The 24,137-nt window shown below is 36.2% G+C and overlaps 1 protein-coding gene across 3 annotated transcripts in view; it reads left to right on the top strand.

Annotated features, from left to right (window-relative positions):
- LOC131683153 (uncharacterized) overlaps positions 1 to 23,710 on the top strand; it is a 529,082-nt gene extending 505,372 nt beyond the window's left edge. For all 3 annotated transcript variants that reach the window (XM_058964983.1, XM_058964984.1, XM_058964982.1), the window contains exons 8-9: positions 22,083 to 22,689; positions 22,753 to 23,710. In XM_058964983.1, the coding sequence (XP_058820966.1) occupies positions 22,083 to 22,689; positions 22,753 to 22,845 (700 nt within the window). In that variant the 3' untranslated portion in view covers positions 22,846 to 23,710. The remainder of the gene's footprint in view (positions 1 to 22,082; positions 22,690 to 22,752) is intronic.
- Positions 23,711 to 24,137: the final 427 nt, after the last annotated feature.

The following is a 24,137-nucleotide window of genomic DNA, read 5'->3' as shown; positions in this document are numbered from 1 at the left end:
TGTAGTAGTACAAGTTCAATTATACCAATAAACAAGATCGGGTCAAATCCAAATAGTGAAGCGTTTGCTTCCAACGCTTAATCTTGCGGGGTACTTGATATGAAAGGTGTTCACATTTGTCTAAGTGTGTACGTTTAACTTTTATTTCGAATAGGAGGATGTGAAAGAGAAATCAAGCATACGTAGGCCGTAGTTATTTTAATTATGCGCTTTCGTTTCGATGGGTTGGTTTTGTTAATATGTATGAGATTCAACGGACCCGATCGTCATTATTCATTTCGCAAGCAAGACACCAACACACTCAAAAGGACAAGTGTTCCCACCTTTCTAGACGTGTAAAAGAAATTGCATCTGTATATTCATTGCCCAAAGCAAGAGACCCGACTAAACAAGAACGGACTTGTCAGAGTCAATAAAAGAGTGCTGTAAAAACACTATCTAATATCTACCTGTGATGCAAAATGAACAAACGTGCACGACAGGCAATCATTGCAAAAATATATATAAAATAATAATAAAACTAAAATCGTTTTGGTTTGATTCATGCACATTTCACAACGCCAACGTTTATTGCGCTGTCGACTAGTATTGGGTTTCATATGTTTACTTTGATCTTATTTGACACGTTGTCAATTATTGTTTGCTCTACATTCAACGTGAAATTGGCACACAAAATGCTTTGCCGTGAATTATACACCCAATCTCGCGCCCAATAGCGTCTAGATTAATCGTCTGGTCTCCAAACACGGCAAAATAAACGTGAGCATTGATAAATCAATCGTGGACTAGTATTTGGGAATTACGTTAGTTTGTGTGAAGCATGCATAAACCGGATCTAGTGGAATATTAGTATAAGTAGACACTGAGTATTCGTGTCTATTGAAATCGTGCTAGTATAACGCACACGACTTAATCAAAAACGAGCTGGAGCGAGAGCGATATTATGATGAGCGAGAGCTATTGAAAGGACCCGAAGTTCGGAGGGGAACGATATACGAGAGAATGTGTGCATGTGAGAGTGAATAATGTGTACAGCTAGACGAGCGAATAAAATCGAGCGTTGTTCAGCATTCACTCGACCACATTTACCGCGATAGGACGTGATAGAAATGGAGAGCTCGCAGCGAACTAGGAAAATTCACGACATGAAGTGCATGCATGCATAGTTCCAAATTTTACTTCGACATCGACTTTTTCTAAAGGTGACTTCCCAGTAGTATCCTTGATTTGAATTATTATCGCTAATCCTAATGCCAAATAAATAAAAACCTCTCGAAAACGAACCGTTTGGGAAAATCATCATCATTACTGGAATTTTCATTTTCACGAATCTTTTCGATAACCTTCCGTCACTTGCGTTAATGCACTGCAGTGCAGTGCTCTGAAAATGTAACGAATCGTCTTAGGGCACCAGCGGGTCTAATTCAGAGCTATCTCCGCGGCGAGTTAAATCTGTAAAGAATACTAAAAATTAATTTCTGTTCCATAATTTTCAGTTCAGCAATTCGAGAGATCGTGCTCACCGCAAGCCATGAAAAAAAGACTACGTTGTGAAGCGATGGTCACTATTTATTTGAAAATCACGGTTAAACAAAAAATTAAACTATTAGAAAATTTCAAATAATTTTCACAAACTCATTAGGAAAAATTGTTTGATAAGCTTTCGTAATATTGTGTAGGAAAAAAGCTTAAAATTTCAGTATTTTCTCTATCTGCAACATATAAACCCTTAAGTATACCAATTAATTGGTATACGAATTGGAAAAGCTAGCTAAAAATTGTTTTAGTTCGATGCAACAAAAAATCCCCAAAAATGAAATGTACCTATTAATGTGAAACACAGTGAATAATACATACAATGAAGACCCATTTTTATCAATCTCATAGTGTATTTTAGGCTGAAAAAATGGGGACATTGACTAAATCGGGCTTTTTTCTTTATAATAAACTAAAGCTGTTAAAATATTCTTCCCGTCCCTTGATGTAGTCTGATAACTATTTCTGATTATGATGAACTTTTTATTTTTGCATATTTCCATTTTCATGATAAGGAAAACATGCGCAAGAAAGGATTTACTCGAATTCAGTCTTGTTCGTCTGCTAGAGCCCATCAAACATATGTTCATATTTGGCTGATAAAATCGGGGTTTCAATGTATTATTACGAATATTCAGCATTCGAAGAAGTTTCTTGTGAACGAGTGTAGAACGACTTTGTTTCTACTTACTTGAAGTCAGCGGCGTAACCAGAAATTCGGTTTGGTGGGGGTTTAGTGAAAATCGATCTTAATGTCCAAACGGCATAATTTCGAAACCGTAAGCTTTGAAGTTTTAAAATTATGCAGAATTAATTTTTCAGAAAATACTAACAGAGTTCGTGTCTTTAGCGAATTTGTTGAGACTTTATTGTAGTCATGAATATAAACCTGAGAAAATTCACCATAAATACTTCTTGGACGATATACCGTCAAAATTATTCTATCAAATGATGCACTGTTTAACGTTTGTAAAACTCATCGAAGATACTAAACCTCCGAAATTGGCAGTTTCAAAATGATGCTATCTTGACCTTAAATTACTGTTTTTAAACATTTGACCTATACATATAATTGGTCATACAACAAAAATCAAATGCTCATCAAAATCGATCAGGACCTGCTAGAGTCGAATGGAAATCGTCATTTTTCATAAATTTCTCTCTACATTCGGAAAGTGTTATTCTCGTTATTAATCATATTACGTTTTCGTCTCAACTCGACGCATTCCCAAAATAAAAGCCTGTTTTAATCCACCTAGTGGTGCAATTGTGCTTTTCTCATTTGTCCAGACTACGATTCCATGGCTGGTTATGTTCAATACAATGGTGGAAATGAATATTACATGTTCAGTACGATTTGCACATACATACAATGGATCGACAGCCACGATCTTGAGATACTATGTGATACTGAAACATCGCTTGAAACCAGTGGCGGATCATGGAGAAAGATCCGGGAGGTCCAAGTCCTGCCAAAAATTTTCAACTTGTTAAGAAATTTAAAACTAGTTTTAATTTTAAAGTAGCAACCCCTCACTGCATACTCCCTCCGGGCCAGTATGATTGACGATTTTTAGAGTGATTTCTATATGAGGAAGGCAAAAATGTACCAAAGTCCAAAAAAGTCATTTTTGTCAAACATCTCAATGTTTCATGCATTTTAAAGTCATTTGGCATCAAAAATACAAATTTGATTTTGAAAATTTTTCATTTCAGTTTATATGGGAATTTGCTGTGTGATTGCACTCTTCAACTCGTAACTCCGGAACCGGAAGTCCAATCAATAAAAAACTCAATAGCAATGGGAAGGTTGTACCTTTCATTTGAGACTAACTTTGTGCAAATCGGTCCAGCCATCTCTGAGAAACAGAGGTCACATTTTTTTCCACATACACACATACACACACATACATACACACAGACATTTTCCGATCTCGACGAACTCAGTCGATTGGCATATGACACTCGGCCCTCCGGGTCGGGATTAGATTGACGAATTTTAGATTGAATGAGAAAGGCAAAAACATTTTTAGCAAATGTTGAAAGTTATGCATTTTTTTGGTGAGCAGTTCTATGTTTCATAGACATTAAATCAATTTTAACTTCGCTTCCTATTAAATAAAGACCCTTATTACAGTACATCTCTACAAAAACGAGCTCAATTTGAAAATAAATCTGAGGATTATGATTGATTACAGAACTCTGGAATTTTCTATTGGAATGTTTTCAGGCAGGATTTTGATATTGATGCAATTAGACAACTGTGAAATCAAGACCAATAGATCAGTTACATATCAGGACCACCATTCCGACAATTTATCAAAAGTCCTCATGATGTTTACAGCAACAGGTTATCAATCTACGGATCAGATAATTGTTATTGTAATATTGAATTAAATCAGTCTGCATCAATAAATTTTCAACTTCAATCCAATTTTTTTTTTGGGTGTGGGGGGGGGGGCTTGTATGGTGTTAAACCCCAAAACCTTCTCTTGGCTACGCCGTTGCTTTTCGCTTTTCATTTTCCGATATGTTTCAGATCGATCCGATGGTCATAAGTTAGAAAAATTGCAGTCAGAAGGTTCGCACAAATGAACATTTTTGCACTGATAATTTATCAAGTTCCTTCCAGACAACTTGGAAGTGTTCGGTGATTATTTCTAGCGGTTGTAGATAGAAAAATGAAATACAAAATTCGTTTTATCGAAATAATGTTTGGCTTATTTCAATGGATTATTACTATATTGAACAATAAATAGGCGACAAAAGGTAATCCACAAACAACAAGCCATAACTTTTAAAGTATTCAAAATAGATATTTGAAGTCTTCAGTAAAGTTATTCGCAAAAGTAAGAGCTACAAATTTGCTGATGGCATCATTTCGATGTAATTACCTCCAAGAAAATTTTTGAAAATATCTCACTCATACGGGGATTAATCAGCAAAAGCACACTACTACAAGAAAGGGCATATTGTCTCCGTTATATTCTCCGAAGATACTATTGACCTAAAATAAGCCGTTTTGGCGTTAATAATAGATTACATGTTTTTGGTCATATTTCTGGCAATGGGAAATAATAAAAATCTTTCGTCCGCATTTAATGTTGAATATCTCTTTCGATAATTGTCTGATTTCAACAATCTATAGCTTGTTCGAAAGGTATTTGTTAAAGCTGTCTAAAAACATATGAATTGTTAATCTATATTGTCAATTTCGGCAGATAATTCAAAAAAACTGTAAAAAACGCCATTTTTACACATTCAAACATTCATATCTAGGAAACTAAACATCAGAATCAAAAACAAACTAACAGAGTTCTTACTGTTTTTTAGTTCTTTCATTTGAAATTGGTTTGGATAAGATCGGTTCAGCCATTGCTGAGAAACACGAATGAGAATTTGTCCGTTACATACACACACACAGACACACACCCACACACACACACACACACACACACACACACACACACACACACACACACACACACACACACACACACACACACACACACACACACACACACACACACACACACACACACACACACACACACACAGAGAGAGACATTGTCCCAAATCGTCGAGCTGAGTCGGTTGGTATATAAGATTCGGCCCTCCGGGCCTCGGAAAAAATCTTGAAACTTTGAGCGAATTCTATACATTTCTTTCATAAGAAATGTAAAAAGGTAATCTGATAAAATATGATGAACGGATAAATATGGGCCACATTTTTCACTTCAATTGCCATAACAAACGAACAAGATGCACCAGGGTTTCCAAACTTCGAGAAAAATCGTTGATTAAGTTTTAAAATAAGCGCTGAAAATCTGTAGCAGTTTGTGTGATTAGAAAAAAAGTTATCCAAAAAATAGTAGGGTGAACGTATAAATACGGGACACCACTTTTTACACTTAAACTGCCATAACAAACAAGCGAAACGTACCAGAGCTTCGAAATTTTGAGACACATCGCTTATCAAGTTTTAAAACAAAATCTGAAAATTTGGTGCAGTTTATTCAAATAAAGAAAAGTTGTCCTAAAAAAATGGGGTGAACGTATAAATGTGGGACACACTGTACGAGATATACAGAGTGCGGCATCTCTCCTGACGTGGAAACTCTATATCTAAGTAAATATATATTTTCAATCGTTTATAACCAATTATATAGAATTATTTAAACAACTTTCAAATACAATTTGTCTTCTAGGGTGCACAGAAACATAAAAATTTCAAAAAAAAAAATTAACAATTTAAAAATAATAAATTACTATTCATAAAATAATAATAATAAATAATCATGTATTATTGCTGCTTTTCTGGGTGCACTGCTTTTCGCTTCTCGTGCTAAAATATTCTTTCTTGGTATTAGCGCATTTCTCCAAAATTCAACGCGGCCTTTCCCGATTGAAAGGAACGGCCGCGCTCCTTGATGCAGCGCGCTTAGCTTATCTGTGATACCGTCATCGTCACTTTACGCCAAAAATAGAACGTTTGTACATTACACTCAAAAACTACGATCACGCAACTTCAAATTTAAAACTGTTTGATGTTTTACATATGGCAGAAGCACCCCAAAAGTTAGTGAAAGGATTTTTTTTAAATCAAGTTTGAATATGAATCAGAATATATTGGCTTAAATGGCACGTTTCTCATATGTAGTCGGGGATTTGTGCCTTGCCGTGGGTTTTTATCATTTCCTGAGCAGAAGAAAAGAATAAGGAGGTGTGGGGAAGTAGAATTGGAAGGGCGGGAAAAATAACAGCACAAAAACAAAAATAAATAACAGGTAAGTTAAACTCACAAGTAGTGCAACTTCCCTGCGAATTAGCCTAAAGCTCTTTACCACATTGGATAAGAAACTCTAGTATGTCTCTGAGTTTCAGTCGTCCAAACATGGTTTCGTCTATATAAGGACGGCAGAAAACTCGAAATCGCAATTGCGCTACCGCTGGACAGTTGCATATCAGATGATATGAGGTTCCGTAGTCGGATTCACACAGATTACATGAAAAAGACTTAGCGCGCTAAATAGTTGCCATGTGATAATTGAGTTTGCAGTGGCCGGTTAAGCCTTGGTCAGCATGCCGCAGTGGAGCTTCGAAAAATGTAGGAGATTTTTCGAAATCACTGGGTACGCTTGTTCTAGAAACGCCTTTGTTTGGCGACACGATTTCTCCAATAATTGCGGTGCTCGGACGAAGCCCATGACCGTATTTTTTCCCTTATCCAACTTGTCGAAAATGGCAGCGCGGGCTCAGGTCCAACGAAGTCAATCGCTGAACCTGCCCTGACCAATTCGTCAGCCCATTCATTTCCAGTAATACCGCAATGTCCGGGAACCCAGACAAGGTAGATAGAGTTGACGATGCTTATTTCTTCGATTTGGGATCGGCACGCGATCACTAGCTTGGACCGTGATTTGTCTGAGCTAAAGGCCAGCCTGACTATCGGAGCAGAAGTTGATAACTCTGCTGAACAAACTCAGTTGAAGGGCCGATTGTACCTCGCACATAATCGCAAAGATTTGGAATACTAGTATCTACATAGTGAGTGAGATTGTTCCAATCACATTTCACGACAGTAGACACCAGCACCAGCACGTCCCTCCATCAGAGAACCGCCAGTGTAACAGACCACTTGCGTTTGTTGTTGCCTTTCCATATAGCCAGGCAACCACTCCTCTCGATAGGGAATCTTCACATGGAATGTCCTGTAAGGAAAACTAAATGTGAGCGTAATATCGCTGGGAGCAAGAATATCTTTACCCCATGTAACCATTTATGACTACAATTGTGTATGACTGGTAGCAAGATCCACATGGTCACTTTGGGAATAAATCTAACAGTTATTTCTCGCCATGCTTTCGGGATATATCCGGTAGCAAGACTGGAAAGCATAATCTTTTTCAAGACATGTTTTAGAATATTAAATCCCTTTTGCAGTAGCACGGGAGGTATTCCATCTTTTCCGGGTGATTTGTATGGAGCAAAGCTGTCAACTGCCCACTTAACCGATTCAGTGGAAACCATTGTACGTGCCCACGAGTCCGAATCACCAGAATGAGATCTGTGAACATTGTTCAGCTCCGGATCGATACAACCTGGAAAGTGTGTGTCGAAGAGACAATTAAGAACATCTTTTTCGTCCGTCACATAAACACCATCTCTGCTTTTTAAGGAGTTCATCTGAAAATCATTCGATTTGGAGAGAATTTTATTCAACCTGCTAGCCTCGTTCAGACTAGAGACATTAGTGCATAGGTTTTGCCAGCCAGTCCGTTCTGCAGATCTAAGACATTTCTTATATGCACTACAAGCTGACCTGAAAGCTCTGGAGTCATCACACTGACGCCGGTTCCAAGCTCTTCTCATATCTTTCTTCATTCTTTCAAGATCAGCCCTCCACTAAGGGGTTCCCCTAGTTGATTTAACAGTACGAAGTGGACAAGCTTCTTCGTAGGATGCTACTATGGATGAGTTTGTCGTATCCATGACGTCATCTAAGTCGTCTAGTTGACTAATTGTTGGAAAATATCCATGAAATTTAGTCGCCAAGTTTTCCAAAAAGAGGTCGCAGTTCGTAGATTTTGGATTACGATATGTTACCACATTGAAGGTGACATCAAAATGATCGAAGAATATATATTTATGGTCGAATAGAGACGGTTCAGTTTCATTTGGAATCTGCAATTTCCCAACTCATACAAAATTCTATCAGAGCAAAGTGTTATGTCTAACACCTCCTCCCTCCCAGACCTCGCAAAAGTGTGTCGGTTTCCCACATTCAGAATATGGAGATTTGTACTACTTATGTACTCCATCAGTTCAGAGCCTCCCAGATTGATGTCTGAGCTGCCCAAAACGCTGTGATGAGCCATCGCATCACTGCCGATAATGAGCGGAGGCCCATTTCTGCTGCAATATAATACAACGCTTTTGATATCATCAGAAGGAGATGACTCGTTATGCGGTATATATATATATATATATATATATATATATATATATATATATATATATATATATATATATATATATATATATATATATATATATATATATATATATATATATATATATATATATATATATATATATATATATATATATATATATATATATATATATATATATATATATATATATATATATATATATATATATATATATATATATATATATATATATATATATATATATATATATATATTTGTCTACGCTTCCGACAGTAAGAATAACTGTGACAACACAGATAACGCGAGTTGTGAGCTCCGATATGAGACACGCGTGAATAGCCTTATTTGCAAGAATGCAAACACGAGGCATTTCACGTGGGTTAGTCATGCCTGTCTTGTTGTAAGCAGTGTTAAGTAATATTCCAAAATAGAAGTTTCCTTTATGTAAATACGTTTCTTGAAGCTTTACCTTCCTGCATGAGTCGAGATAAATTAATAGTTGCTATACGTTTATGCTGGAGATTGATTTGTGCTATTCTAACCATTGTTGATTAGAGAACTGTACATTTCATTTCTTTTTGGAACTTTTGGAAAATCAAGATTGAATATGAGATATAAAGAACTAAAAATTGGCTTGCAGTCGCCCCCACAAGGGGGCTACATTATGCCAAAAAGGTTCTTTTTCAAAATCATGTTAAGTTCTTGATTTGTTGTTATGGATTATGATCGTCATTTATGTGTGAATGCAAAGAATGTCGTGCTCGTAAAAATAAAAGGGTATTCAAGAACTGCGTACCACGCAACCAATAACCTTGTTTTTGGAGAGGCAATAAGTCCTACAATGAAAACAACAAGCGCAGAAAAAACGCTTTTCATGATATACTTTATTATTGAGCCTTATGAATTAGACAACCTTGTTTTAGTATTTTTCTAAAAGTAGCTTTAATTGTATTCGGGAGTGCAAAGGCTTTTCCATCAGAAACGCGAATGGTACTGTTATATTTAATGGTCAGGTCAGTTCATTCATCTTTAGATATCCATTTTCAATATACTGAGGACCTTTTTGTTTAGCAATGTTTAAACCAAAAGGTCATTCGTCTCACGCCTGTTGCTTTTTCTGTCATTCCAAAACAAATTTGCTTCAATACACATAGTTTAAATACTTCTAGAAACGATAACGTTTTTAGATGTTTGCGCCCTTGCAATTATACTACTCAACTTGCAAATTATCGATTACTGTTATTTTTCAAAACAGTCAAACTAGTACGCTAGTAAAAATCTGCTTTTAATTAGAATAAAATCCCAAAATAAGAGTAAATTTTAGATCAAAACTCGACAAACATATGATTACGGCTTAAAAGCCAACTGTCAAAATTTTCTTTGAAAGGGAACTCCGGACAAACCGTTACTTGCTAAACACAGTTCATAGCAGTTAATGAAAGAGAAAACTTTTCTCTTTTGTTTACTACTAACATCTTTGATTGGCGAGTAACAGTTTGTCCGATGACGATAATATTGCGATTTTGCATAACGAAGGGCTGAATGATAACACATGTAGTTCCAAAAACAGTCTGCGTTATGCAAAGTTTTGTGCAGGTTGATTATACCAGGTGCAAGTAGTGCCAAATTCACCACGTTCCGTATAATTCAAAAGTTCTTTGTAGATTACAGAATTGATAAAATGGGTTAAATGAGTTAAACTAATCAATCCAATTCTATTTCAAAAACTGCCCTTGCGTTTAAACCCAAATGGGAGACTTATTACTACCGCTACATTACTTAATTTCAAGCGCAAATAACAAATACAAGTGCTAGTTACACCAAAAACTTACTGGCAACCTTACAGCGGCATTTAGGAAGCAGTAGGTGCGGTGTGTACGTTTTAGTGAATCTCTCAATAGTGAGCAATGGTCATGTTTACCTACTGTCGCTTGCTGCTCATTTCGTCTGCCCTCTCACTCGCTCGTGGTTACATCCACGTCTTCATCGTTGGAGCTTTGGTCGTCGCTGTTAGATTCTTGGTGTTTTTTGTATTTTCGTGTGGCTTTGGTATAGCCATCTTTCTTCTTGTTTATTTCTTCCTCGCGTACGTTAACTATTGGTTTTGGGATAACGTGGAATATTGTTTGTCCGGTATTCATTTTTTGGCTGGCTGCCTGTGGTGTGTTAGCAGATGTCCAAGGCTGTTTTGTGGTGTTAGTTGTAGTTGATGATTTTGTTAGTTGTTTTGGCACATGGCTTTCCGTGGTGTGTCGTTTGGTTACAGAACTGGCACATGGGCGTCTGCCCAGGGTATGTGCAAAAGGGTTCTTTGTTCTTCGCAATCTGAAACGCATCCGTGCTAAAGCCCTACGTGCGTACAAATCGTCGATGCCCTATTCTCAAGCGCTTTTTCGCACTCGCCAGTAATGAGTACCGCTGTTACAATAAATTGCTGTACAAAGGATATGTGAACTACATCCAACAAAACTTACGACGAAATCCGAAGGGATTCTGGGCTTTTGTTAAAACGAACAGAAAGGAAACGGGTCTTCCGTCTAGGATGGTCTACAATGGCGAAGTAGCGACTACAATGGCGGAAAAATGCTCCTTATTTGCCAGCTACTTCTCAAGTATCTTCACGACTGATGTGCCATCTGCTATCGAGCTCGAAAACGCGACCCGTGATGTTCCCATTGGTGCAGTGAAGCTACGTAGCCTTACATGATCCCCTACCCCCCCCCCCCTCGTCACACATCATCACAAAATGCCAAACTCCCTCCTCCCCCATATAAGGCTACGTCATTTATGGATGATCCCAATGTTAAAAAAGACGGTATAGATTGGGTCAGCCGCATTCACACAACCCGAACACCGTTGAGAATGCCATGGAAAAAGTTTTCCATGTGTCGTTAGAGACGGATTCACTTCTCAATACTTCGACAAGAACTTTCTAATAAAATCCGTACTAGTACGAGGTGCCACATCATGGAGTCGTATTACCGTTAGATCAAGGTACATATACACGAGGATCTTGGTTTTGACGTATTCTTATTCGACGTAATGTTGCATGTTAATCTTTACTGCGAAGCTTTCTGCCTCGGCTAAGGAGTTGAACGTTATTAGTTATTAACTTGCCTCGTATGGTGAAGCTGTGCGTGTGAAACTTGTGTAAGACCAAGTTCCATTTTCACCTGGACCAACTGTTCCATCTCACGCACTGAAGGTCTAAGACGGGTCTGCGAAACGTCAATCGCGATTGTGTTCTCCCGTAATGGGAGAAATTTACTTTGTGGTTCACTCATTTCACTCGTAGTTAGGTGCAACGAAACTTTGCCGTGTCTATATGAGAGGCTGAGAGCAAGAGTGGGTTAAAAATTCGCTGCGAGCAAAAGCGGTATACGTTTTATTTAGAGCAAAATTGGTTTAAGTACCAGTCAGAGCAGAAATGGGATAAAAAAACCTTAGCGCAAAAGTGGGTTAAAAAGATATACCACTTTTGCCCTGAGAGGATATATATTCCATTTTTATTCTAAGAATGTTTTCATAAATGATTTATCACCAATCAGGGAAAACCATCATCAATATGGGTATCATTTGAAAGGAGGTGGTTAGTAGATATGGGAAATCGATAATTACGCCATTTTGAATTCCAAGATGGCGACTTCCGGTTACCACAAAATAGTGAGAACCACCATCAATATGGGTGTCATTTGAAAGGGGATGGTGAACAGACACCGAAAATTGACCACCACCGCCATTTTGAAATCCAAGATGGCGACTTCCGGTTACCACAAAATAGTGAGAACCACCATCAATATGGGTGTCATTTGAAAGGGGATGGTGAGCAGACACCGAAAATTGACCACCACCGCCATTTTGAAATCCAAGATGGCGACTTCCGGTTACCACAAAATAGTGAGAACCACCATCAATATGGGTGTCATTTGAAAGGGGATGGTGAGCAGACACCGAAAATTGACCACCACCGCCATTTTGAAATCCAAGATGGCGACTTCCGGTTACCACAAAATAATGAGAACCACCATCAATATGGGTGCAATTTGAAAGGGGATGGTGAGCAGACACCAAAAATTGTCCATTACCGCCATTCTGAAATCCAAGATGGCGACTTCCGGTTACCACAAAATAGTGAGAACCACTATCAATATGGGTGTCATTTGAAAGGAGATAGTGAGCAGACACCGAAAATTGACCATTACCGCCATTTTGAAATCCAAGATGGCAACTTCCGGTTACCACAAGATAATGAGAACCACCATCAATATGGGTGTCATTTGAAAGGGGATGGTGAGCAGACACCGAAAATTGACCACCACCGCCATTTTGAAATCCAAGATGGCGACTTCCGGTTACCACAAAATAATGAGAACCACCATCAATATGGGTGTCATTTGAAAGGGGATGGTGAGCAGACACCGAAAATTGACCACCACCGCCATTTTGAAATCCAAGATGGCGACTTCCGGTTACCACAAAATAATGAGAACCACCATCAATATGGGTGTCATTTGAAAGGGGATGGTGAGCAGACACCGAAAATTGACCACCACCGCCATTTTGAAATCCAAGATGGCGACTTCCGGTTACCACAAAATAGTGAGAACCACTATCAATATGGGTGTCATTTGAAAGGAGATAGTGAGCAGACACCGAAAATTGACCACTACCGCCATTTTGAATTCCAAGATGGCGACTTCCGGTTACCACAAAATGAGAACCACCATCAATATGGGTGTCATTTGAAAGGGGATGGTGAGCAGACACCGAAAATTGACCACCACCGCCATTTTGAAATCCAAGATGGCGACTTCCGGTTACCACAAAATAGTGAGAACCACCATCAATATGGGTGTCATTTGAAAGGGGATGGTGAGCAGACACCGAAAATTGACCATTTCCGCCATTTTGAAATCCACGATGGCGACTTCCGGTTACCACAAAATAGTGAGAACCACCATCAAAATTGACCACCGAAAATTGACCATTACCGCCATTTTGAAATCCAAGATGGCGACTTCCGGTTACCACAAAATAATGAGAACCACCATCAATATGGGTGTCATTTGAAAGGGGATGGTGAGCAGACATCGAAAATTGACCTTCACCGCCATTTTGAAATCCAATATGGCGACTTCCGGTTACCACAATATAGTGAGAACCACCATCAATATGGGTGTCATTTGAAAAGGGGTGTCAGTAGATATCGGAAATTGATTATTACGTAATTTTGAAATCCATGATGGCGACTTTCAGTTACCACAAAATAGTGAGAACCACCATCAATATGGGTGTCATTTAAAAAGGGTCAGTAGACATCGGAAATCGATTGTTACGCCATTTTGAAATCCAACATGGCGACTTCCGGTAACCACAAAATAGAGAGAACCATCATCAATATGGGTATATTTTGAAATTACGTCATTTTGAAATCCAAGATGGCGATTTCCGGTTACCACAAAATAGTGAGAACTAGACCTGTGCGCCGCCGCGCCGCGCCACCGCCGCCGGTAATTTTTAACGTACGCCGACGCCGAACGATAGATCGGCGGCGCGCCGCCGATGCATTTTTCCCGCGCCGACAATTCGCGAGCTCTAAAATTATTGGCTCATAACTTTATCCACAAATCTACGAACATTGTCTATGGACCGAATATACGACGTTAACTGATTCATGATTTATCACATCTTGATCATTATTTGCTATTAGTGGTCGTCAATTGGATTACAAAATTAAAATAATCTTGATATTTTCTCGAAAACCATTACACGACACTCGCTATATAATTCAAAGATCCATTCTTGCTTCGTCAACTGGTTATGATTGTGAGCATATAAGTTTCAATTCACCATTCGTGTGCGTGAAATGGTCCACAAATTAAAAAAAAACTTCCACTTTCAAGATATATGTGCCTGAAATTTACGATTATGTACCTGATCCTAATCCTTGCACCTAATCAATTTCACTAGAACGCAGTGTATTACTCATTGATTTTTAACCGATTCTTAATTCCTAATATGCTACACACGATTCACCAGTCGAGCTCGTGAAACTGTTCATGATGTAATTCATGAAGTAATTAATTTTCCACATAATTTTATTATACTTACGTAAAAAAATACAAGGAACTCAGACTATTATTCATGGATTATTCGCTCTGCTTTTTGGTTTTGAAATTTTTATGTGAGCTATTGTGTACAACTGCTAGCAACCAGTCTCATAGGCACGAGCATTAGATACAAAGACATTACTAGGACCTGTAACCCTGTTATTCCTTTGTTAAAATTCAGAGAAATGTTCGGAATTAAATGAAACTGCGCTGAGCAAAATACATTACCTAACCACAATTCATGTCCGTGAAATAATTTAGAAAACTATAAGACACGTGACTCTGTGTAAAAAATCCAACGGTAAGCTCAAGACTAAAATATCACGATAACACGACGAGAATTTACGAAAATCCTTGCACGTCGTTCAATTCTTGACTGTTTTAGTCAATAAAGTTAATAAAAATCAATGTTTCATCGAGTTATGAATTAGAATCATAAAAATATTAAACATATTCAGACACAACCACCTACTAAACATTTGAGTATAATGTCATCTTTTTTTTGCGTGAACTAGTTTTGTGAAAACTTAAAACTCTCAGCCTCTCATATGTTACTCGAATACGTTAAAGGAGCGCGGAGTGGGTACTATTTTTTGCTTGTATGATGTTCGAAAGCGGTGTGTTTTTTGGCTTCTGATCTGTACGAGATGCAACGTTGCTAACATTTTCTTCAAAAAAGTGGAACCTATCTAGAAAAAAAAGAAAAAAACTGGATGCTAGGAAATAAAACCTACTTTACCCTTGTAATGTTTAAGTCAACGATTCAATGAACGTAATTTTAAGTAAACACGTATGTTCTAAACCTTTTATTGAAAATTTGAGTCGATTTTTTGATATTGATGTCCAAATTATAAAAAAATATTAAAACATTTGAAATTGAATGTAATTCTAATAGGTACAGTCGAATTTTACTGTTTTGAAGGTTTTCAATCTACACACCCAAAAAATCCTAAATTTAAGACCATTTGCTAAACTTGAGGATGCGCCTAATCCTTTTTTACGATACTATAGCAACTAGCTGAGAATTCAACAAATCTAACCAAACATGTCAAATGGTCCTAAGTGCAAATGACAGTTTCTCTTTGTTCACTTTCTCTTTCGCTAATGAAGCACTATTTAGACTCTCGGTGAAAATGAACGTGAACATGTGTTGAATACCTTCCATTGTTCACGGTGGACAACGTCGTGAACAGTTTCATCAGTGAACAATGATTTCACGCTCAACTGGCAGTTTACAGTTTGTCAGAATGCAATTTGGTATTCGAAGGTGAACGTTCACCGTGAACAGCGTTGACATTTATATTCACCACTCCGCATCAATTCCGTCCATCATCGCGTTTACACTCTCGGTGAATAAAGCACTATTTAGACTCTCAGTGAAAATGAACGTGAACAAGTGTTGAATACCTTCTATTGTTCACGGTGGACGACGCCGTGAACAGTTTCATCAGTGAACAACGATTTCACGCTCAACTGGCAGTTTACAGTTTGTCAGAATGCAATCTGGTATTCGAAGGTGAACGTTCACCGTGAACAGCGATGACATTTATATTCACCACTTCGTATCAATTCCGTCCATCGCCGCGTTTACACTCCCGGTGAACAAGTGACAAATCCACTGTGAACATATTTCACCGTGGAATATTTAAAATGATCGGGGAATAGGAATATTATTCCACTGATTCAATTATATCAAATAATTGTGCATGGATTCGCTAAATATATTGATGTACTATCGTTTAGTTCTATTTTCATCAATTTCTATGCACTAATAAGTGAGATATTGTAAAAACCAATTTGGCGCGCATCGAGTTCACGTTCATTTTCACCGAGGGTGTAAATGGGCCTTGACTCGGCAGTTTATACGTTTGTTACTCAACTCTTAGCAGAATAAGCTAGTCCAAATCAAAGTTTTTCGATATATCCTGAAATAATATTGAAAAGTTTAAAGATGACGCCGTAATAATCGAAAGAGAAAGTAAACAAAGAGAGGCTCTCATTTGCACTTAGGACCATTTGACATGTTTGTCGAGAAATATTCATCAAAATATTTGACACAATGTACTGCCACCTTTATGTTTGAGCAAAATGCTTTTGAAATCGAATCAAAATGTACATTCCTGTATTGTTTAACTCACAAGTGCTATAAAAAGAGTTCAAGTCACGGTGGATTTAAATCTTATTATGCGGCACTCTGCATCATTCCATATATTGAAAAATATTGAAAAAACTGAATAAAACTGGCTCAAATTTCAAAAAACTGGAAGATTTTCCGATTGTCTGTTTGACTGGATGTTGTAAAAAAACTGGAAGAATCCAGTTTAAACTGGACGGTTGGCATCGCTGACGAGATGAAGAAGCAGATTGCGAATTTGAACCTTAATAAAGATGCGAAAACCGCTCTTATACCACAGTTTTGTCAAAAATAGGCCATTTTTATAAAACTCGTTCAAATCAATGCTGCAATGCATATCTATCTCTCATTCAAGGTTTGAGCAGCAAGACTTTTTGAACATACATTTTTACATTTCTTATAAAAGAAATGTATAGAATTCGCTCAAACTTTCAAGATTTTTTCCGAGGCCCGGAAGGCCGAGTCTTATATACCAATCGACTCAGCTCGACGATTTGGGACAATGTCTGTGTGTGTGTGTGTGTGTGTGTCTGTGTGTGTGTATGTAACGGACAAATTCTCATTCGTGTTTCTCAGCAATGGCTGAACCGATCTTATCCAAACCAATTTTAAATGAAAGAACTAAAAAACAGTATGAAAGCTATTAATTTGTTTTTGATTCTGATGTTTAGTTTCCAAGATATGAATGTTTGAATGTGTAAAAATGGCGTTTTTTGCAGTTTTTTTTAAATTATCTGCCAAAATTGACAACATAGATTAACAATTTATATGTTTTTAGACAGCTTTAACGAATACCTTTCGAACAAGCTATAGATTGTTGAAATCGGACTATTATCAAAAGAGATATTTAACATTAAATGCGGACGAAATATTTTTATCATATTCCATTGCCAGAAATATGACCAAAAACATGAAATATATTATTAACGCCAAAACGGCTTATTTTAGGTCAATAGTATCTTCGGAGAATTTAATGGAGGCAATATGCCTTTTCTTTTGGTATTGTGCTTTTGCTGATTAATCCCCCTATGAGTAAGATATTTTCACAAATTTTCTTGGAAGTGATTATATCGAAATTATGTCTTCAGCAAATTTGTAGCTCTTACTTTTGCGAATAACTTTACTAAAGACTTTAAATATCTATTTTGAATACTTTAAAAGTTATGGCTTGTTGTTTGTTGATTTCTCTTTGTCGTCTATTTATTGTTCAATATAGTAATAATCCATTGAAATAAGCTAAACATTATTTCGATATATCGAATTTTGCATTTCATTTTACTATCTACAACCGCTAGAAATAATCACCGAACACTTGCAAGTTGTCTGGAAGGAACTTGATAACTTATCAGTACAAAAATGTTCATTTGTGCGAACCTTCTGACTGCAATTTTTCTAACTTATCACCATCGGATCGATCTGAAACATATCAGAAAATGAAAAGCGAAATAAATAACTCCAAGCAACGGTGTAGCCAAGAGAAGGTTTTGGGGTTTAACACCATACAACCCCCCCCCCCTCCCACCACACCCAAAAAAATTGGATTGAAGTTGAAAATTTATTGATGCAGACTGATTTAATTCAATATTACAATAACAATTATCTGATCCGTAGATTGATAACCTGTTGTTGTAAACATCATGAGGACTTTTGATAAATTGTCGGAATGGGGTCCTCCTGATATGTAACTGATCTATTGGTCTTGATTCCATAGTTGTCAATATCAAATTCCTGCCTGAAAACATTCCAATAGAAAATTCCAGAGTTCTGTAATCAATCATAATCCTCAGATTTATTTTCAAATTGAGCTCGTTTTTGTAGAGATGCACTGTAATAAGGGTCTTTATTTAATAGGAAGCGAAGTTAAAATTGATTTAATGTAAACATAGAACTGCTCACCAAAAAAATGCATAACTTTCAACATTTGCTAAAAATGTTTTTGCCTTTCTCATTCACTCTAAAATTCGTCAATCTAATCCCGACCCGGAGAGCCGTGTGTCATATGCCAATCGACTGAGCTCGTCGAGATCGGAAAATACGTGTGTGTGTATGTATGTGTATATGTGAAAAAAAATGTGACCTCTGTTTCTCAGAGATGGCTGAACCGATTTGCACATATAGTCTCAAATGAAAGGTGCAACCTTCCTATCGGCTGCTATTGAATTTTTTATTGATTGGACTTCCGGTTCCGGAGTTACGAGCTGAAGAGTGCAATCACACAGCAAATTCCCATATAAACTGAAATGAAAATTTTTCAAAATCAAATTTGTATTTTTGATGCCAAATGACTTTAAAATACATGAAACATTGAGATGTTTGACAAAAATTGACTTCTTTGGACTTTGGTACATTTTTGCCTTTCTCATATAGAAAGGTTATGCAATCACTCCAAAAATCGTCAATTATACCGGCTCGGAGGGAGTATGCAGTGAGGGGTTGCTACTTTAAAATTAAAACTAGTTCAAAATTTCTTAACAAGTTGCAAATTTTCGGCAGGACCTGGACCTCCCGGATCTTTCTCCATGAACCGCCGCTGGTTTCAAGCGATGTTTCAGTATCACATAGTATCTCAAGATCGTGGCTGTCGATCCATTGTATGTATGTGCAAATCGTACTGAACATGTAATATACATTTCCACCATTTTATTGAACATATCCATCGTAGTCTGGACAAATGAGACAAGCACAATTGCACCACTAGGTAGATTAAAACAGGTTTTTATTTTGGGAATGCGTTGAATTGAGACGAAAACGTAATATGATTAATAACGAGGATAACACTTTCCGAATGTAGAGAGAAATTTATGAAAAATGACGATTTCCATTCGATTCTAGCAGGTTCTGATCGATTTTGATGAGCATTTGATTTTTGTTGTATGACCAATTATATGTATAGGTCAAATGTTTAAAAACAGTAATTTAAGGTCAAGATAGCATCATTTGAAACCGCCAATTTCGGAGGTTTAGTACCTTCGATGAGTTTTACAAACGTTAAACAGCGCAACATTTGTTAAAATAATTGTGACGGTATATCGTCCAAGAAGTATGTATGGTGTATTTTCTCAGGTTAATATTCATGACTACAATAAAGTCTCAACAAATTCGCTAAAGACACGAACTCTGTTAGTATTTTCTGAAAAATTAATTCTGCATGATTTTAAAACTTCAAAAATTTCGGTTTCGGAATTATTGCGTTTGGACAGTATGATCGATTTTCACCAAACTCCCACCAAACCGAATTTCTGGCTACGCCGCTGACTTCAAGTAAGTAGAAACAAAGTCGTTCTACACTCGTTCACAAGAAACTTCTTCGAATGCTGAATATCTATTATAACACATTGAAACCCCGATTTTATCAGCCAAATATGAACATATGTTTGATGGGCTTTAGCAGACGAACAAGACTGAATTCGAGTAAATCCTTTCTTGAGCATGTTTTCCATATCATGAAGATATGCGAAATATGCGAAAATAAAAAGTTCATCATAATCAGAAATAGTTATCAGACTACATCAAGGGACGAGAAGAATATTTTAACAGATTCAGTTTATTATAAAGAAAAAAATTGCCCGATTTAGTCAATGTCCCCATTTTGTCAGCCTAAAATGCACCATGAGATTGATAAAAATGGGTCTTTATTGTATGTATTATTCACTGTGTTTCACATTAATAGGTACATTTCATTTTTGGAGATTTTTTTATTGCATCGAACTACAACAATTTTTAGGTAGTTTTCAAGGGGTTATTTTATAGACTTCTTCCAAAATTTGGCGAACCTATTCCAATTCGTATACCAATTAATTGGTATACTTAGGGGTTTATATGTTGCAGATAGAGAAAATACTGAAATTTTTAGATTTTTCCTACACAATATTACGAAAGCTTATTAAACAATTTTTCCTAATAAGTTTGTGAAAATTATAAACTATTTGAATTTTTTTAATAGTTTTATTTTTATTTAACCGTGATTTTTTAATAAATAGTGACCATCGCTTCACAACGTAGTCTATTTTTCATGGCTTGCGGTGAGCACGATCTCTCGAATTGCTGAACTGAAAATTATGGAATAGAAATTAATTTTTAGTATTCTTTACAGACCCGCTGTTGCCCTAAAACGATTTCGCTAGATTTTCAGAGCACTGTGCACCCAGTGCATTAACGCAAGTGACGGAAGGTTATTGAAAAGTTTCGTGAAAATGAAAATTCCAGTAATGATGATGATTTTCCCAAACGGTTCGTTTTCGTGAGGCTTTTATTTGTTCTTTGGCATTAGGATTAGCGATAATATAAAGTCGGAAGTCGCCTTTAGAAAAAGTCGATGTCGAAGTAAAATTTGAAACTAGGCACGCATGCACTTCAGAGATAGCGTGATATAAGGAGCTGCGATTTCATTTCAACGCTTTTTTTGTGAAAAGGGCGATACTTACAAATGTAAACATAGGGCTTTTTTCATACATGCGAATGAGGGCTTTGAAACGCAACAAACTAACCTAAAAATTTTGATTCTACGATATTGCTTTCTTAAACTACAGCATAAAATACAACGGGCGAAACTGTATTTTTGTTTGTTTATTTAAAGTTTCGCCCGCGATACTTCAATGCTGATAGGTGAGACCGAAAAAATAAACAATCGCCAAAGGGGCGATACTATCATTTTGTCAATTTCAATAGCAAAAACAAATTTTAATTTAATAATTTCAAATACTTTATGAAGTTTTGGGTTTCGATCACTGAATCATGCAATCTAGGATGTAAAAAACACAATAGTTCTTAAATAGGAAATAAAACCAAGTCTGGAAATATTCACTGTTGATTTTTTTTGAATGGTATCACTGCTAGTATCGCCCTTTTCAAGAAAAAGCGTTGATTTCTTAGTTCTCAGTCGCGTTGGAAATTTGAGTAAAGTATAAACTTCAAATCGATTCAACAAAAAAAAAATCGATTTTTTGGCTCAGTACAATATATAACCCCTTTAGGAAAATTCAGTTTTCCCACCACAATATAGATATTTTATTAACAGAGCATTAACAATAATTCGTTGGTATGTCTATTTTATGGGCCATTTTTTCGCTTTCCCATTGATTTGGTTTGAGATTTCTAGCACTGATGTTGTCCTATGCTGATTTGAGCGATTCTCTGAGTCCTGCCACTATCACATGTAGTATGTGTTATCAAAAACATCGCGAAACATCAAGTTCTAAATGTTCTCAAACGATATAATATCCGAAGAGAGTGATAAGAGTTATAAGAAATGTCTCATCACACTGTTAGGTGGATTAAAAACGTTTTTTTATTCAATATCCATTTCTCATATGATTGTATAATAATACAAACCATTTATATTTACAGAACTATGCTGACCGAAGCCGTCGTTCGAGAAGACTTTGAAAGAATTCGTACCGATGCCCGTTATGAGAAACTGTTCGAGCCTCAATCTTGGGAAATTATAATGCGCATACTAGCTCCTCCAGATGACACTGAATTTAGGAAAACGAAAAAAAAGAAACGCGAAACATGGGATACGCGGTCTCGCAGAAGCTCACTGCCGACTTTATATGAATACGATAGCGATGGAAGATCATCTGTTCGAACAATTACACAAGAACCCATTGTTGTGACAAGGCAGAATAGAGATATTTACAACAGTTCAAAACCTCGCTCCAGAAAAACTTCCCGCTCTTCATATAGCTCAAATAATGTTGACTACCGTTCTTTGACAGAGGTAATGGTTGACTTTGCTAAACCTAGATACCCGGAGAATTATTCCGAAGGAAGCTCTTACTCTGCAAGGCAATACTACGAAGATTACGAGCATCGATCGATGCAACATTCTTCTAGCCAGCCAAGTCTTGTTAGGTCTGCTAGTGAATTTACAGAACAGTGGATTGCTCCTGATAATTACTCGTCCACGTTTAACGTAAGCCCACAGTTGAGTCAGCGTGAACGAAATGTGATGGTAAATTTATTTGCAAACTGTTATCTCTTTACAAAGATCTACATACCTGATTACATTTTTCAGATCGAATCTCATATCGGAAAAAAACCACAAGTTGTTCCTAAATATGTTGAAACCATAAAAACGAACCGCAGATCTAATGCTGATGGGTGGTGAAAAATATTTACGAAAGTGGTGAAAAATATTTTAAAATAGAAAATTAACATCAAAGTTATCGAAATGTGCCAATAGCTATATGCAGTTTTTTATCTAATTTTAACATTTAAAGAGCGATTCGCAGACATCTTATACTGAATTATATGTACTAACACAAAATCAAACGAAACATTCTTCGCAGTTGAACTAGCTGCGACATATAAGGCAGCATTTTATTGAGTTACTACTTATTATGTTGTAACGACATTCAATTAGTAAGAGACTTGAAGGTGTGAAGATTTCTTAAAAATTAAGAGCCGTAGTACGCAAGGGGGAGCAAGTAAATGAAGGGAGAAAGTTTACGGGCAAGCTTAGAGTATTGCGACGACTTAACCCTTTATCTTCTACCACAGGAGTTTTTAGCATTTATTAAATGCGAGTCACCTGAGTCTGCGGCATGCTCGGACAAGTTGAAGCGACTTAGTACTACGCTGTCGGTACTTATTTGTATTAAAAAAAATTCGCCTTCAAGTCCCTTGCAAATTATATGTCGGCGCAACATAAAAAGAAAAAGTTTGACTTACTTATAGTCAATAATATGAACAGAAAAAGTTTTTATTTAATAAATTAACGCTTTCAAATTTGCTGTTAGCTTAGCTTCACTACTCTCTAAGGATACGACGATTTTCGCTTATTACTTGCTTTTGTTGTAACTTCGATTAACCTTTTAATATCATTGAAGAAGCAGGAATAAATGTTACTAGCTTTAATTGTAGTGAACGAAATAACACAATGTTTGAACTCTCGCCCAAAAGTGTGCCGATTTTTTTTACTAAATACCGAAATATGTATGCTTTCTACAAATAAAGCAAAGCAAATCTTGAAATTTTTTAGCTTATTTTGAGTAGATTAATATTTATACACACAAACATATATATATATATATATATATATATATATATATATATATATATATATATATATATATATATATATATATATATATATATATATATATATATATATATATATATATATATATATATATATATATATATATATATATATATATATATATATATATATATATATATATATATATATATATATATATATATATATATATATATATATATATATATATATATATATATATATATATATATATATATATATATATATATATATATATATATATATATATATATATATATATATATATATATATATATATATATATATATATATATATATATATATATATATATATAGTTAGAGCCGAAACTTCCCAGCTACCGTTTGGAAACAAAATG

This window comes from Topomyia yanbarensis, chromosome 2, assembly GCF_030247195.1.
Source record: "Topomyia yanbarensis strain Yona2022 chromosome 2, ASM3024719v1, whole genome shotgun sequence".
Taxonomy (NCBI): domain Eukaryota; kingdom Metazoa; phylum Arthropoda; class Insecta; order Diptera; family Culicidae; genus Topomyia; species Topomyia yanbarensis.
This window is presented reverse-complemented; position numbering and strand designations above follow the sequence as displayed.